The 14,606-nt window shown below is 35.2% G+C and overlaps 1 protein-coding gene across 1 annotated transcript in view; it reads right to left on the bottom strand.

Annotated features, from left to right (window-relative positions):
• Positions 1 to 12,146: 12,146 nt before the first annotated feature.
• The window catches only part of LOC145992595 (pickpocket protein 19-like), a 1,169,780-nt gene continuing 1,167,320 nt past the window's right edge, over positions 12,147 to 14,606 (bottom strand). The window contains exon 8 of the mRNA XM_083128951.1: positions 12,147 to 14,347. Within this exon, the coding sequence (XP_082985077.1) occupies positions 14,094 to 14,347 (254 nt within the window). The 3' untranslated portion in view covers positions 12,147 to 14,093. The remainder of the gene's footprint in view (positions 14,348 to 14,606) is intronic.

Here is a 14,606-nt window from a genome sequence, read left to right as displayed (position 1 = left end):
ACACACTACCAAGAAGCCAAAGTTTAAAATAGGGGATCAGGTAAGGGTCAGTAAGTATAAACAGTTATTCGAGAAGGGATTCACTGAAAATTGGAGTACGGAGTTAATCTTAGTAGTTTAAGTTTTACCAGGGAATATAAATACATATATCATAAAAGCTAACCATAACAAAATATTGAAAGGGAGATTCTATGAAGAGGAACTTAGTGAAACAAAATATCGAGATACATATCTAATCGAGAAAATATTGAAGAAGAAAAATAATAAATTGTATGTGAAATGGTTAGGTCTGCCAGACAAAAGTTGGATAGAAGCAAACCAGGTGATTCTTTAACCAACGTGGAATGTGGTACAGCGTTTACCAGATATAGTGGAAACTAATAAGAAAAATGGAGAGTTGTTACCTGAAAACATAAGATGCCTCATTGCAGGCCCATCAGGTTGGGGAAAAACCACTTTGCTGGTTGATAATTTCTTGCTTGCCGCCAATTGGCTAGATTTCAAAAATAGACAGTTGTATGTATTCTCAAAGCGTTTAGAACAACAGAAATACCAACAACTCGTGAAGCTGTACGAGGGACAGGGCATAGCTACATTTGCATCAACAATAAAACCTTTCAACCAATGTTTGAAAAATTCTGTTGTGGTTTTCGATGATGTTATTCTAGAAAATCAGAATGAAATTAGATTTTTTTTTACACAGGGTCGTCACAAAGAAATAGACTGCTTTTATTTAGCTCAAACTTATTCCAAAATTCCCAAACAGTTACTACGAGATAATACAAATTTAATCTCTTTCTTTCGTCAAGATCATACTAATTTGAAACATGTATACGATGATTATGTGGGAGGAGACTTAAATTACAATCAATTTTCAAAATTCTGTTCATCTTGTTGGAACAGCGACGATTTTAGATTTGTTACTATCGACATGACTCGTAAACCTAACAATGGTAAGTTTAGAAATAAAATCAACGAATTTTTGAACGTTGAAACGATATAAAATAACCATTAATCAAGAAATAAATATGACGAAACATAAAATCGAAGATAATTCGAAATTACGAGAGTACTTGTCCAAACGTTTCAAAGATTGGAAATCAGAAAATCGAGGTTTTTACGAACAACAAAAGCGTCAAGACCAACCTATTATTGATGCAATCAGTGGTCTCGGTAAAGAGATTAAGAGTGTTACGGAACAAAATAAAAACCTCATCAATAAATTGCTACCTCTTACTGCTAAAAATTATGCAGAATTTCCTCCTACGACATTATCTAGCATCCACACTCCTCTAGTACTCAAGGAACCACCTGCTAAAGCAGCTATAGAAAAATCAGACAAATTCGAGTTAGGTCCCCTTGCAAGGGATTATTTGAGTACAGGAAAATTCGAAAAAGATGAAGTATTTTGTTTGTATCCTACTATGTAGGGTAATGAAGGCGTAGTATAGAAAATTGGCAAGTCTAAAGTAACATTTGAAGGGGACAACATTAAAATTAATTTGAGTGGGAGAAACAGCTGGTCTAGATATCCTGGTACCGTAGGGCAATGGGAGCGCATCACTAAGAGACAACCAAAACATTTTACAGAAGATGATTATCAAAGTTACTCTGAAATTTTGACACTCTCTGATGCTTTGTATCAAAATAACGATGCTAGTCAAAAGCGTGTGAAATTGAGCAGCGGGGATAAATAAAAAAATCTGATTAAAACTATCTGGAATCAACTCAAAACCAGTAGAGGTATAAAACAATACAATACTCTAACTAAGCAATTTGTATGGGTAAACGATGTGAGAAAACTTATAGATAGGTTGCTTGTTATAGCAGGAGAGGAAAATGCTGGGAACAATAATTTACATAATGAGAAAATGGGTATTGTAAACATGATTAGTAACAAATCAGCTAATTTTATTGTAAACAATCCTAAATGTATAGGATACATAATTAAAGTTATCAATACTCTACCTGCTAGATTCTGAAATATATCAGAGGGTCTAGGTTTAGTGAATGATATTATTAATAAACTTCCGTTCGAGTTACCTGGTTACCAATATTGTGGTCCTATTACAAAACTTGAGAAACGAATAGAGAGAGGGGACAGGTGTATTAATCCACTCGATACAGCTTGCAAAGAACATGATATTGCATACAACACACACAAAGATCTGAATGATCATCATGTGGCTGATCAAAAACTGGAAGAGGCAGCTTTTGGAAGATTATGAAGCAGAGATGCCGCATTGGGTGAAAAAATAACAGCGTTGAGTACAACTATTGATATGAATACAAAACAAAAATTAAGGTGGGGTTTGTAATATAAATACACTGAAATATAATAATAATAACAACAACAACATGAAACCAAAAGGAGTTGTGTACCAAATACCGTATCATGATCTTTGAAATTTAAAATTTAATTCGATTATAACTAAAAAACAACAAGAAAAGAAGAGGCAATGTATAGCCAAAGGGAACGGAATGAAATTATTACTCAGTACGCCACAATTAAAACGATTGCAAAATGCAACAAAGAAAACACAAAGTGGTGGATTCATATTCAGCATTCCAGCTATCCTGGCTGTATTGGGAGCAGTTGGGAGCATAGCTGGGGGTAGTGCTGCTCTTGCCAAACCTGTCATTGATTCGAACAAGAATAAGGCAGAACTAGAAGAACAAAAGCATCATAATATTGCCATGGAGAAAAAAAATAGGCAAAGGTGTGAAGTCAAGAGCACTTAGAAAATTAAGAAAAAAAGAAGAAGCACTCACGAGCCAAGACATTGAATCTTTAGTTAAAATATTTAAAATTAAAAACTTCAGGGGGGTTTTCATGTCTGATTCTCTCCCTAAAGGTAGTCTTCACTCTCGAGAATGTGGCGTGGTGAATTTGGACAAGTCCGAAAACGTTGGTACTCACTGGATATGCTATTATAAACAAAATGACAATACTTTTATTTTCGATTCTTTCGGAGGGGAACCCCCTACAGAATTAATTCGTTACTTGAAACATGTTAAAATTTATTACAACGACGATCGTATTCAAGATTTCGATCAAATTATATGTGGCCATGTTTGCATTACGACGCTCAGAATTTTAAATAAGATACCAAACATCAAATTAAAAGATTTTCAAAAAGCTGTATTATATATTAAGTATGGGAATTTTCCATCTCTCCAGCGAGACTTCGGTTTTGAAACTTCATCTTCACGATATTATCTATCCAAAATATATAGCTCTGAGAGCATTCTACAGTATGTATCTGATTCCGAATGTAACTACCTACAACAATACTATATTAGTAGGTAATGAAAAAATAATTATTCCTCCTGGACAGTATAACTTATCTACTTTACAGTTTGAACTTCCAACCACTGTCTTGCTTTCTCAAAATTCTGTAACACACAGAGTGGAGACTGTAACTACTAATGAAACAGTGGACATATCTACCATGGGGGAACTTTTAGGATTTGAGAAAAATAGCAAATTAGAAGCAGGTGTTAGGCACGTAGGTAAATTTATACCGAAATTCTTAGCCATAGAGACATTGCCAAAGGTATGATTATCAAAGCAGAAGAAAATTCGATTGGCAGCCACAAGGAGACAGGTATCATTGCTACGAATTCGGAATTTATGGAACCTATCTTTTATTCCCCAATCCCACCAGTCTATTTCCCTGTTGCTATTGATAAAGTTAATTACATAGAAATAAATATTACAAATGAAAAAAATGAGATCATCGACTTTGCCGGTGTTAATATTTAAAATACATAAATAAATACCAAGATGGAAAATATCGAGAGTTATGAATTACTGTCCTTCCTTCCAAACAGGAGAAAATTTGCAAATTTGAATCAGCCCAACAAGGAGATACAGTATGACATCCCAGTAGGGGATGGGTTCATTCATCAACTTAGATCTGATCTGTATATAAAATTTGATATTGTAAATCAAATAATGGTGAAGAATATCCCCTCCCTGGGCCTAATATAAAACTTATAGATAATTTTGTTCCATTATTATTTCTCAAATTGAAGTCAGAAAGCATGGTACAGTGATTAATAGGATTGATTGCCCTGGAATTACATCCACTACAGTACACTACATTGAAACTGTCCAAATCAGAGAGTGCATATTATAAAGTTGGTGGGTTCGAAGCTGGAACAAAAATTCAAGCAACACGTCAGAAAGTACTGTTCCCCATGAGATTGCTATTTGGATTTTTCTCTGATTATAAAGAAATTATGTGGAAAGGTGGTTTGAGTGTCATATTTCGCAGGGCACCCAATGATCATAATGTCATCATGAGATACAAAACTTTGAATGCAGATGGGACAGCCAATGAGACTAGTTTACCCGAAGCTGCGAAATGTGTGATCTATTCTATGGAATTACGAATGCCTATAGTTGAATATAAATCGAAATATGCTCTCAAATACAAAGCAAACATTTTGAAAAATCCTCAAATTCCGATTCAGTTTTATACATACCAATGCATACAGAGGCCGGTGGATTGTAATTTGTTTGAATTTGATCTTACTAATCAGTTCCAATCTTTGAAATATGACATGCCAGAGTTCGTAGCTGTGCTGTTTCAGACAGGGAGAGATGACAATCAGGAAAAAGTAAGCAGCCAGTTTGATAATTGTAAAGTTAAAAATGTGTATCTGAAGAATGGCACAAATGAAGTATTTCCTCGTGAAAATTTCAACATTGCAGAACAAGATTATTTAAAATTATATGAGGCTTACAGTGCATTTCAAAGAGTAACTGAAAGTACCATAGACATGTATTATAATCCAGATGAGTTCATAATTCACAGACGAATAATTTTAATCAACGCATCACAAAGAAAATTAATAGTTATAAATGATCGAACTAATATAAAATTAGTATGTGAATTTCATGAAACTCTATCTGAAAATACTACATGCAGTGCAATTATAATTGTGGAGAAATCATATATTTATGATGTTAAAAAGTGAAAGAGTGATAGAAAAATTGTAATAGTATAGTAGAGAATAATATATAAAAAATTAAACTACGTGTAGACTGCAATTATTATTAACTTCTAAACTAAAGTGCCCCCAAGGCAAAGTATGGATTCCACACTCGAGAATACACCTCTTGCCGTCATGTGGATCCAGGGCTACTTTTTTATTTTACGTGTTGTAATCTCATGGTTTGAGCTTTGTATTCTATTATCCTCTCGAAGTATCCTCGACTGTGAAGAAAGACAACAAATATAATCTTGGAATGTTAGTTTGTTTTCCACAGTATCTTTGCACGTTCCTTTTGCTTTCTTCGTGACGCTGCTCTCTGTACTGAATGTATACATCTTCGAACACAAACCAGCGAACTCAAAAATAATATCGCCGTTACACTCATCTTTGAACTTGCCGAGAACCTTCTTGTTGTGGGAAGGAATTCCAAATCTGTTGGGTTGAGGATAGAAACAAATGTCGAAATACCCAAGCATGGAAGGATGATTAAGATCTTCGTAGAGGTTAGATGTTTGTATGTCACAAATAAAACTATCAGTGTCCATGTACAAAATTGACAGCTTATCATTATAGAAAGGTTTCATAATATTATAGTGAAATTCGAACATGTACAATTTCGACAAGTCGAGAACCGTTCCGCCAACTTAAATAGGTTTTCTGAATTTTATCAATTTTATATCTAGATTAAAAAGTGCTAAATTCTCATTGTAAATTTTTCGCGATTTGAATCTAGGATCAGATACTAATTTTCTACATTTATTGATATCCGAAACCAATTTTATGTCTACATTCTTTCTGACGTTCTCCATTGTCTTTCCATAAACAGCATTATTCATTAGTTTATAAAAATCTTTATCTAATTATTAAATTGCAGCTGTTCTGTGTCTCGTGTTGGTCTCAATATAAGAATCTAAACATGCAGAGTGTTTGAACTTGAGAATTCTTCTCACAATTACTACCTAAACACCTTTCCCAATAAAAAACCTGAGATTCTTGTAGTGGACGACATATCTCTCTTTTCTCTCCAGAGTTAACATAGCTTGCTTTGATTAGAATCAGGTGGACATTTAATTTCTGGAACCGGAGGCAAATCGGAAAAAGTAGCATGTAAGTATTTGAAATTTCAATGTCCACCTCAATGAATAAACCAAATTCACGATCGTCGAAACGATTAATATCAATTGAAATAGGATCCAGCCACTCGAACCCTCCGTATGGAAGTTTCTGTATCCTTGCGAACCCGTAGAGATTAATTACGTCATCATAAAATATGTAATTCGATGGTCGATTTGCATCGTATTGATTCTCAGACATGTGAATATTGTTAGCCTTTGCGTATCTCTGCGAACATTGCACCATCATCCCACGTATCCCCTTTCTATAAAAAGTAACATGTCAACGTCCGATATCAATTCCAACTTCATCCTGGTCTGGAGAAACATAGCAGACCACGCCAAACCAGGAAGACTGTAGAAGTGTGCTGGATCTAATTTACAAATATTTATTGCTGTTTTTCTGAACACTTGGAATACATCAGCAATTATTGATACGTCTAAATTGTGATACGCATCGTGATAATCGCCAAGAGTATTGCATCTCAATTCCTTCCATATTAATTTCGCATGTTTGTATTCTTCGTTCGTGATTCCGGTTCTTTTCAGTTAACTGAAGAATTCCTTTTGAGATGGGAGAGTGTCATCGTCAAATTTAGACTCATCGGTTACATATTCGTTAGGATAAATGCCTTTACGTTTAATCAGCTCTAGGTGTACGTTGGGAAAACTAGCTTTTGTAATTTTAAACTGTTCGTCAGTAAGTTTACTCGCTAAAGCATCGAGACTTGCCGATAGGAATCTGAAAGAATCTAGAATCGCATCTTTATGATTTCATTCGTTGCTGGAATCATAACTTTTTACTTATAGAAATATAACGCTCTTCGTTTTGAGCAAGTATATATTTTTTTGCGTATCGTATCCAAGATTTCTAATTAAGAAGTGGAAGTCGTAATTGTATCGATTGTGGAAAAATATTGCTACAAATTTAGGCTTCTGGATCTTGAGGTTGCAGGTGTTACAGATTCCACTAATGTAGTTTCCGGTGAAATGATTGTGATAAAATACTTTCCGATTCTCATTCGTGAAATGTTGATCGCACACTGGACACGTCTCAATGTTATTGTAATATTGAAATTCATCGCTTGATAGTGGAAACATTGATTTGGATTGACATAAGAAGCTGCCAATGTTTTCAACCTCCTCTACCATCTTCTTGAAAAAGTGTTCAATAACATTCGGTCCGCGATATATATATATATGGTTTATCTATCCTATCTTGCCAGACAACAACATATCCAAAACTATTTGGATCATGAAACTGGTACGGTGTTGTGGAAGACAATTTTGGATCCGGATAGCAATAACACAATGGTTTGAGAAAAGAATCAAGGTCCGCAATGATGATGACCGGATGTTCCAATAAGGCCTTGTGCATTTTAAATTCTTCGAATTCATTTGCTTTGGGCATCAACATGCGAGCCGGCCTGTTAACTCCACAGTAGACTTTATGTTCAGCAAGTTTTTGTTTGGCAATTTCTTGATTTTGGAAATGTTGGTAATTGCGTTGGTCAAGATCGTCGAATACTGTTAAACACCTTGGACAAAATTTGATGTGTGCATGAAACTTGTTTTTTTTGCTTCTGATCAACGAATTAGCGTGTAATGATGAAAATTATCGTCAGCAATAAGAAGCAGATTGATTTCCATGGCTTCGTCATCAACAATATTAGTTATCCTAACAGGATGCACAAAATTCTTAACTGAAGTATATGAATATACATTTATAGCTAATCGTTTTCCTTCTCCATTTCGTGCCCTGTTTTCAAACTTTGTTATGTCAGAAATAGCAACAGGGTATTCGATGCCTGTCATAGCATATTCAATCTCATCGATATATTTCTTATAGTGACTAACTCGTTACGGATGATCTATCCAATGAACCGGGTGAAGCGCTGCAAAAATGCACCATACAAAACACTTATTGTCGGTGTTATGAGTGTTCAGCACAACTCTCTTATGCAGAATTTCTACCGGAAGTGGAACGTAGCTTGAAGCAGAAAAAGGTGCAAAATTTGTTTACATAAGCGATTAACCTGTGAGGACTTCCGCATAGAGACCAACCTGATCCCTTAGCCTCGAACTCATCGTGTTTCCAAATCAAATCACTTGTAAGATCAGAATAAAAGACGTTCAAATTATCATTGTCCGCCAAATAAAGTACTTGGTTTCTCGTTTTGTGAAATAAAACATTTCTTGTACCATTGGGTTTTTAATATTTACAAATTAGATCAATATAAACTTTTATGACGTTGTGTTATAGTTTACTTTTCAGAATATTTATGATAGATGTTTTAATTTCAATCAAGAAACTAGAAATATCACAGCGTGGGTTCGAAGTAAAACATAAATCCAAGAGTTGGTTGTTGAATGCAGATCTAATCGGCTTTTGGTCATTAGACATCTTAATTTGTTTAGAAGTAGAAGCTTCAGTATCAGGATGATCAATTTTTATTTTCAATGTTCCATGTCTGGTTGATGCAATGCAAATTTTCATGTGCTTACTTAAACTAGCAATGCTAATTATTTCTCCACATTGACTACAAGGCCTAGTAGGTAACGAACGATTTATTTTCGAACCTGTTTCGCAACATCTTGCCCTATGCTTGCAAATAATAGTTTTGGAGATGAATTTCCCACAAATAACACATTCGATGAAAGTGGTAGATGACATTTTTTTTAATATGCTTTAAGTAAATAACAATAAGACGCACAATCAAGTCAAGATTCAATAAGACAATTTCAAACTTACGATAATTGATATAATGTAACTTAGTAAAGACAATAGTTATAATTATAATATTTTTTTCAGCTCTCGTATTTATATACAAATTTTCTCCGAAAAAAAATACAAAATTCAATACAAATACAAATTCATACAAATTCAATCTGTATGAAAAAACGACTTGAACCCTATTCAAAATAAAATAATTGTAGCTATTACGATAAAATTTTCAGCTATGTTATTTATACAGAATTTCCAGAGACAATAGAAGCAGACCGGAAGTAGACCCAAAGTAAATTTGTGTGGGTGGGCGTAGGTGTGCGTGGGTGTATACTTAAAAAAACTGGAAAAACTCACAGGTGTCTGTCAAGTGGACCGAAAGTGGACCGGAAGTGGACCGGAAATAGACCTCAAATATACCGGGAGTGGCCCGGAAGTGGACCGGAAGTAGACCGGAAGTAGACAGGAAGTAGAACGGAAGTGGACCGGAAGTAAATAGGTGTAGGTGTGCGTGGGTGTAGGTGAGTGTAGGTGTGCGTGGGTGACCGTGGGTGGGTGTGGGTGTAGGCGTTACAAACTTTAGCTCGTAAGAAATTATGACACTCGTACCAAGTACGAGATGAAAAATCACAGATTTGCAATAGTATAAAAACGACAAAAACGTCATCAAAATAGGTTTTCGATTGTGGTTAAATTAATAAAAAATAATAGACCTCGTATCACTGGTACGAAGTACGAAGTGAAAAATCATAGAGTTGCAATAGTATAAAATCGACAAAAAACATCGTCAAAATAGGTTTTCTATTGTGCTTAAATTAATAAAAATGATAGGCCTCGTACCAAGTACGGTCGGTGAAGAAATATGATTACTCAACTTCAATCTCTACTCGTTACCTCTTGCCGATGATTGCAATCCAGCATTGAGGCGGTTTTTTGCTGAAATGGCGGAACTCGTAGGTATTTCTCTTACTGGGTTGGGTGAGTGTCAGGTGCGTAATGTCCTGGAGAGTGAGCGAATTTTGTTGTTAAAGATTCGGATCTCATATATATATATATATATATATATATATATATAATGTGACAAGTGCGTTTCCGAGGTACGAGGTATATTACTCATTGGTGTGTCAGTAAATCTATGCTCAACTGGTATTTGCAGGTTGTGGATAGCTCTCCTTGACTCGATGAAGATGTATTTAAGGCGGACGAGCAAAGCACACTCACCTAATAGGCGTCTCGGACTCTGGTGACTACCACGGCCGAGGGAATCAATCACTCCGGATTGCAGGTCCCAGATGTTAGCACCAGAATGGTGACGCGTGTCAGCCGCAATCCACGAATAAGTTCTCAAACTCCGGATAATTCCGGATTGTCTGAGTTGCTTATTCGACTCGCCACGTGCCGTGTTTCTATTAAACTTGCAAGCTACGGTGCCACTACTTCCCTGTATCGATCATGAATAGCAACTCAGAAGTTGCAATATGGATTTTGTCTAGCCAGAGGAATTTTGTTATTGTGGCCGCCTTGATTGGGCAAGTGTGCTCGAGTTAAATTTCTTTTTACTTGAAGCCCATGATATTCTCACGATTTTTTCTGAATCCTACTTTGCTGGTTACTTGCTTTTTATTTATATTTTATTGCTTTTCTTTTGGAGGAGAGATACCCACAATGTTTATATTTAATAAAGCATGTGTGTATGATGTGCACTTTGGTACATCGACTTAGTATATGAGAATCCCGCTAATGAGAGAAAATATTTGCATTACAGAAGCTTCTTCTCTTTCGATATAGACAACTTTGCCGAAGACATAACAAACGTTTATTGGGAAACAGTGCAATCACTCAACACAGTTGAAGAGAAAGTAGATTTTTATAGATCCAATATCGTACGTTTATTTGATTGCCATGCACCAATGAAAACCGCCCGAGTGTCTCCTCGGTGGTGTAGTGGTAACATCGTCGTCTTGTGATGAAAGGGTCCCGGATCCGATCCCCGGTGGAGGTATATTATTGTTCAGATCCCACTTGGTTCAGCCCCGATTAGCTTTACTGTGCATAAAGTGGACTTAAAACACCAACTCAATCAATCAATTGATCGAAAACCGCCCGTGTTAAAAGGATGCGCCTTCCGTGGATAACTCTTAATCTCACTTTATTAATGCGTATTCGAGACAATGCTCTGAGGAAATTCAACCGTACGAACAACGTTGCCGATTGAAACCACTACAAAGAACTCCTAAATTTTACGACTACCGTTATCCGACAGGAAAATAATTCATATTTCTCTTTCAAATTTGGCGCTATTCAATGAAATAAGAAGGAAACATGAGGTGAACTAAGACAGTGTGGCATGCTGGGCAATAAAAATGTCAATACCAAGTTATCCTATTTTGTGAACACTGAACACGAGATCGATGCTTTTAATAATCATTTTGGGTAAATTAACAATCTATCTAGTATTCCCACTCAACAAAATGCACAACAAATAAAGTACTTTGAAAGCTGTACCTTTACTGGTGAAGATAAATAAATTGATGAGCATAAAGCAGTACATAACGTAAATCAAAGAATGTTTTGGAGCGGACAGCATAAACACTGAGATGTTAAAGATTGCACTACAATATATACTGGCTCCATTAACCCACATTATCAATTATTCATTGTCTAAAGCGTGTTTGCAGAAAAATGGAAAGAACCGCAACTCTTGCCTCTCGAAAGGAAACAAGACATCAGTTCATTCAATGACTTAAGACCTATAAGCCTTTTGCCAGTACTCTCTAAAGTACCATAAGAAAATATATTTACGCAAGTAATGTATTATGTTGACGTGAACAACTTGTTACCTAAAGTTCATCTGGGTTCCATGCACGGCATAAATAGCAACAGCGTTAACAAAAGTTACAGATCATACTCTTTGCAAAATTGGCAATCGTAGTTCTACACTTCTCGTATTACTAGATTTTATTAAAGCTTTCAACACAGTTCAACATGATTTGTTAATATCGAAGCTCAAATACTATAAATTTGACTCTGTAACCGTAAGGTGGTTTGAATCATATTTTCTTAATAGAAAAGAGAACATTTCTTCAAAATTCACTCTCACAGATCTCAGAGGCTATAGGTTTAAAAGCTTGGTTTCCACAGGGAATAACATTAGGACCACTCCTTTTCACCCTCTACACTGCAGACGTAAATAAGGTTTAAAAAATCACACAATATCTATGAAGATGATACACAACTTTATTTTTTGACTAGACGTACAGCGCAAGAAGCACAATCTAAAAAATCATACAGCTCAGAAACCTCTGCCTCTTCTAAGATTAACTACCTGCAGAATGTAAACTTATACTAGTTAAATATTTAATTTGCCGTTATTTGATTATTGTGACACTGTGTGTGGGTCCAAACGTGCGAAAACTATGTAAGAAAATTCAAGTCGCACAACATGCATTCATCAGATACACTTTTCGCCTGAATAAACCCGATCACATCCTTCTCATTTTAAGCAGACATAATATTTTAACAATGGCCAATATTAGGATACTGCACTATCTTATTCATGATCTGCGTACTGAGCGTAAACCTGCATACTTATTTGAAAATGCATTTAAGAGCAACACAATTCACTGACACGGGACACGTCGTCACAACGAACTTGACATTTCTCTCCACTGGACTAAGCTATATACCTCATATTTTTTTAATATCTGCACCGAAAATATGAAATGCACTACCAACGAATGTTAAATCCATAAAACTCAATAAGACTTTCAAAATTAAATTCAAAGAAATACATCTACAGGAACAGCAGAAGAACAGTAGCACAAACAAGAAGTAGACTGGCACTCAAAATACTACAAAATACTCACATTCTATAACTGTAACTATTGGAATTTTATTACAATCTTCAAATTAGAATCATTATTATTTACTTAAAGGCAACCTTACGTTAACATTCACATTTATTTTTTTTTCTTTTTACATTTGTATTTTTAATATTTTTTCTTTCATATTTACATTATCTTGTGACTAACATTACTGTAATGGGAATATTCTTAAAATTTAGGTAATGTGAAATTCGTTATTTCTCGTTAGTGTAATCAAGCTTTCCATCTGTATTCATATATTATATTATATACTTATATTTTTTTATGTAGCTGATGACAAGGGATTGGTGGTAGAGCAGCATAGGGCTGAACTTCGCCCGCTCAATAAAGGAATTATTATTATTATTATTATTATGTGTTGTCAGGACAGCGACTGCAGCTTGTTAGTGGTCTTGTGTGAGATGATCTGGTAGAGCATCTCTGGAATGGCCCTGGTATGGGTTGTCCTGGTAACCTTTCAGAGGTGCCCTTTTTAAGCAAGTAACTCTTTCTGTAACTGTAACGCAGTTAATTTTAAGGATTCCGAAAACTGTCCGCTTAATTGTCCAGAGGTTATGTTTGTTAGGACCCTTAGTCCACATTATTTGACTCTACTCGGAGACATTTATAGTTCAATTATGTTCAAACAGGGTGCTTTCAGGATACAATGCGCGTTTGGTCTAGACCGTTCATCTTCCAGGTTCGCCGAACATTCAGCTGTAAAATTCTTCTGTGAATAAGCTATATAGGAATGCACAGCACACCAACCACTAACAGGAAAATTGTGCAAAACCTGCTTCTTTAACAACACATAGACAAGTATAACATTAAGTAAAAGGTGACAACAGCACATGCGTAAGATCTGCTTTCATTAGCTTTTCGTTGTTTGACAGAAACATTTTCCATGTTTCTGATTAGTGCAGGAACTGCCGAGGCTTTATGTTCTCGGAAAAAGTGATAGGTTAGACCAAACGCGAGGTAGCTACCGGATTTATATTTTCATGTGTCTACCGATAATAAATTTGTTAGTTCAAACGTTGTATCTCTCCGTCTCTTTCCCGCCATATACGTGGCCTTGATAAGCAACACTTTCATTAAAGGTATATTCTGGGAAATATCTTTTGTCTTTATGTTAAAGATTCTCGCTAACAAGCTATTTCGAGATAGTTAAAGTTGACTAACAATTGTGTTAACAATGTGACGAAACAAAAAATTCTAAAATGAAGTTCTTCTTGTAATGATTAATTTATTTGCTGTGACTGCATGCATTAAAAATATTTAAATGTGGGTATGTAGTGAAGGTACTCAGATACGACACATGCAAACTTTTAAGTGTCGTTACAGTTAACATTTGAATCTCAGTTGATTCATGAATGTGTAATATTAAATTCAATTTAGGTATCTGAACTTCAGAAGCCTAGGATTATCTACATCTATGTTCATTTCATCGTGAGTCCTGGATTTCAATTGTCTTCTTACGGTAGGAACATTCAGCTTGAAACGTTTTTCCCTTAATTCCATGTCCTTTTTCTTCTTGTAATGTAAAATTGTCTTTATAGGTAACATTAGCCAGTACGAGAAAAATTCTAATACACTCAGAAGGCTGAGTCCAAGAAATACTCCAAAAACACCGCCATAGGACACTGAAAATAAATTAAATTAATTTTACTATTAATTTCCATGAATAATGAAATTATACTATATTTCACACAATACAATCATTCATCCTGTTTTTACTTTTACTAGTTGACCACAAATAATAACTGCATTGTGCATTTACAATAAACGGCCATTTAGTTCAAACAAATACCGGATTATCATTATTTTTAAAGAGGGACAGATACCTTAGAAACTTCAACTCATATTGCGGCTTCGTCTGGGTGTTCAATAATTGAAGATTGG

The sequence above is a fragment of the Lepisma saccharinum genome, chromosome 9 (genome assembly GCF_977018435.1).
Source record: "Lepisma saccharinum chromosome 9, izLepSacc3.1, whole genome shotgun sequence".
In the NCBI taxonomy this organism is placed as follows: domain Eukaryota; kingdom Metazoa; phylum Arthropoda; class Insecta; order Zygentoma; family Lepismatidae; genus Lepisma; species Lepisma saccharinum.
The sequence above is the reverse complement of the archived record's forward strand: the minus strand, read 5'-3'. Positions and strand labels throughout refer to the sequence as shown.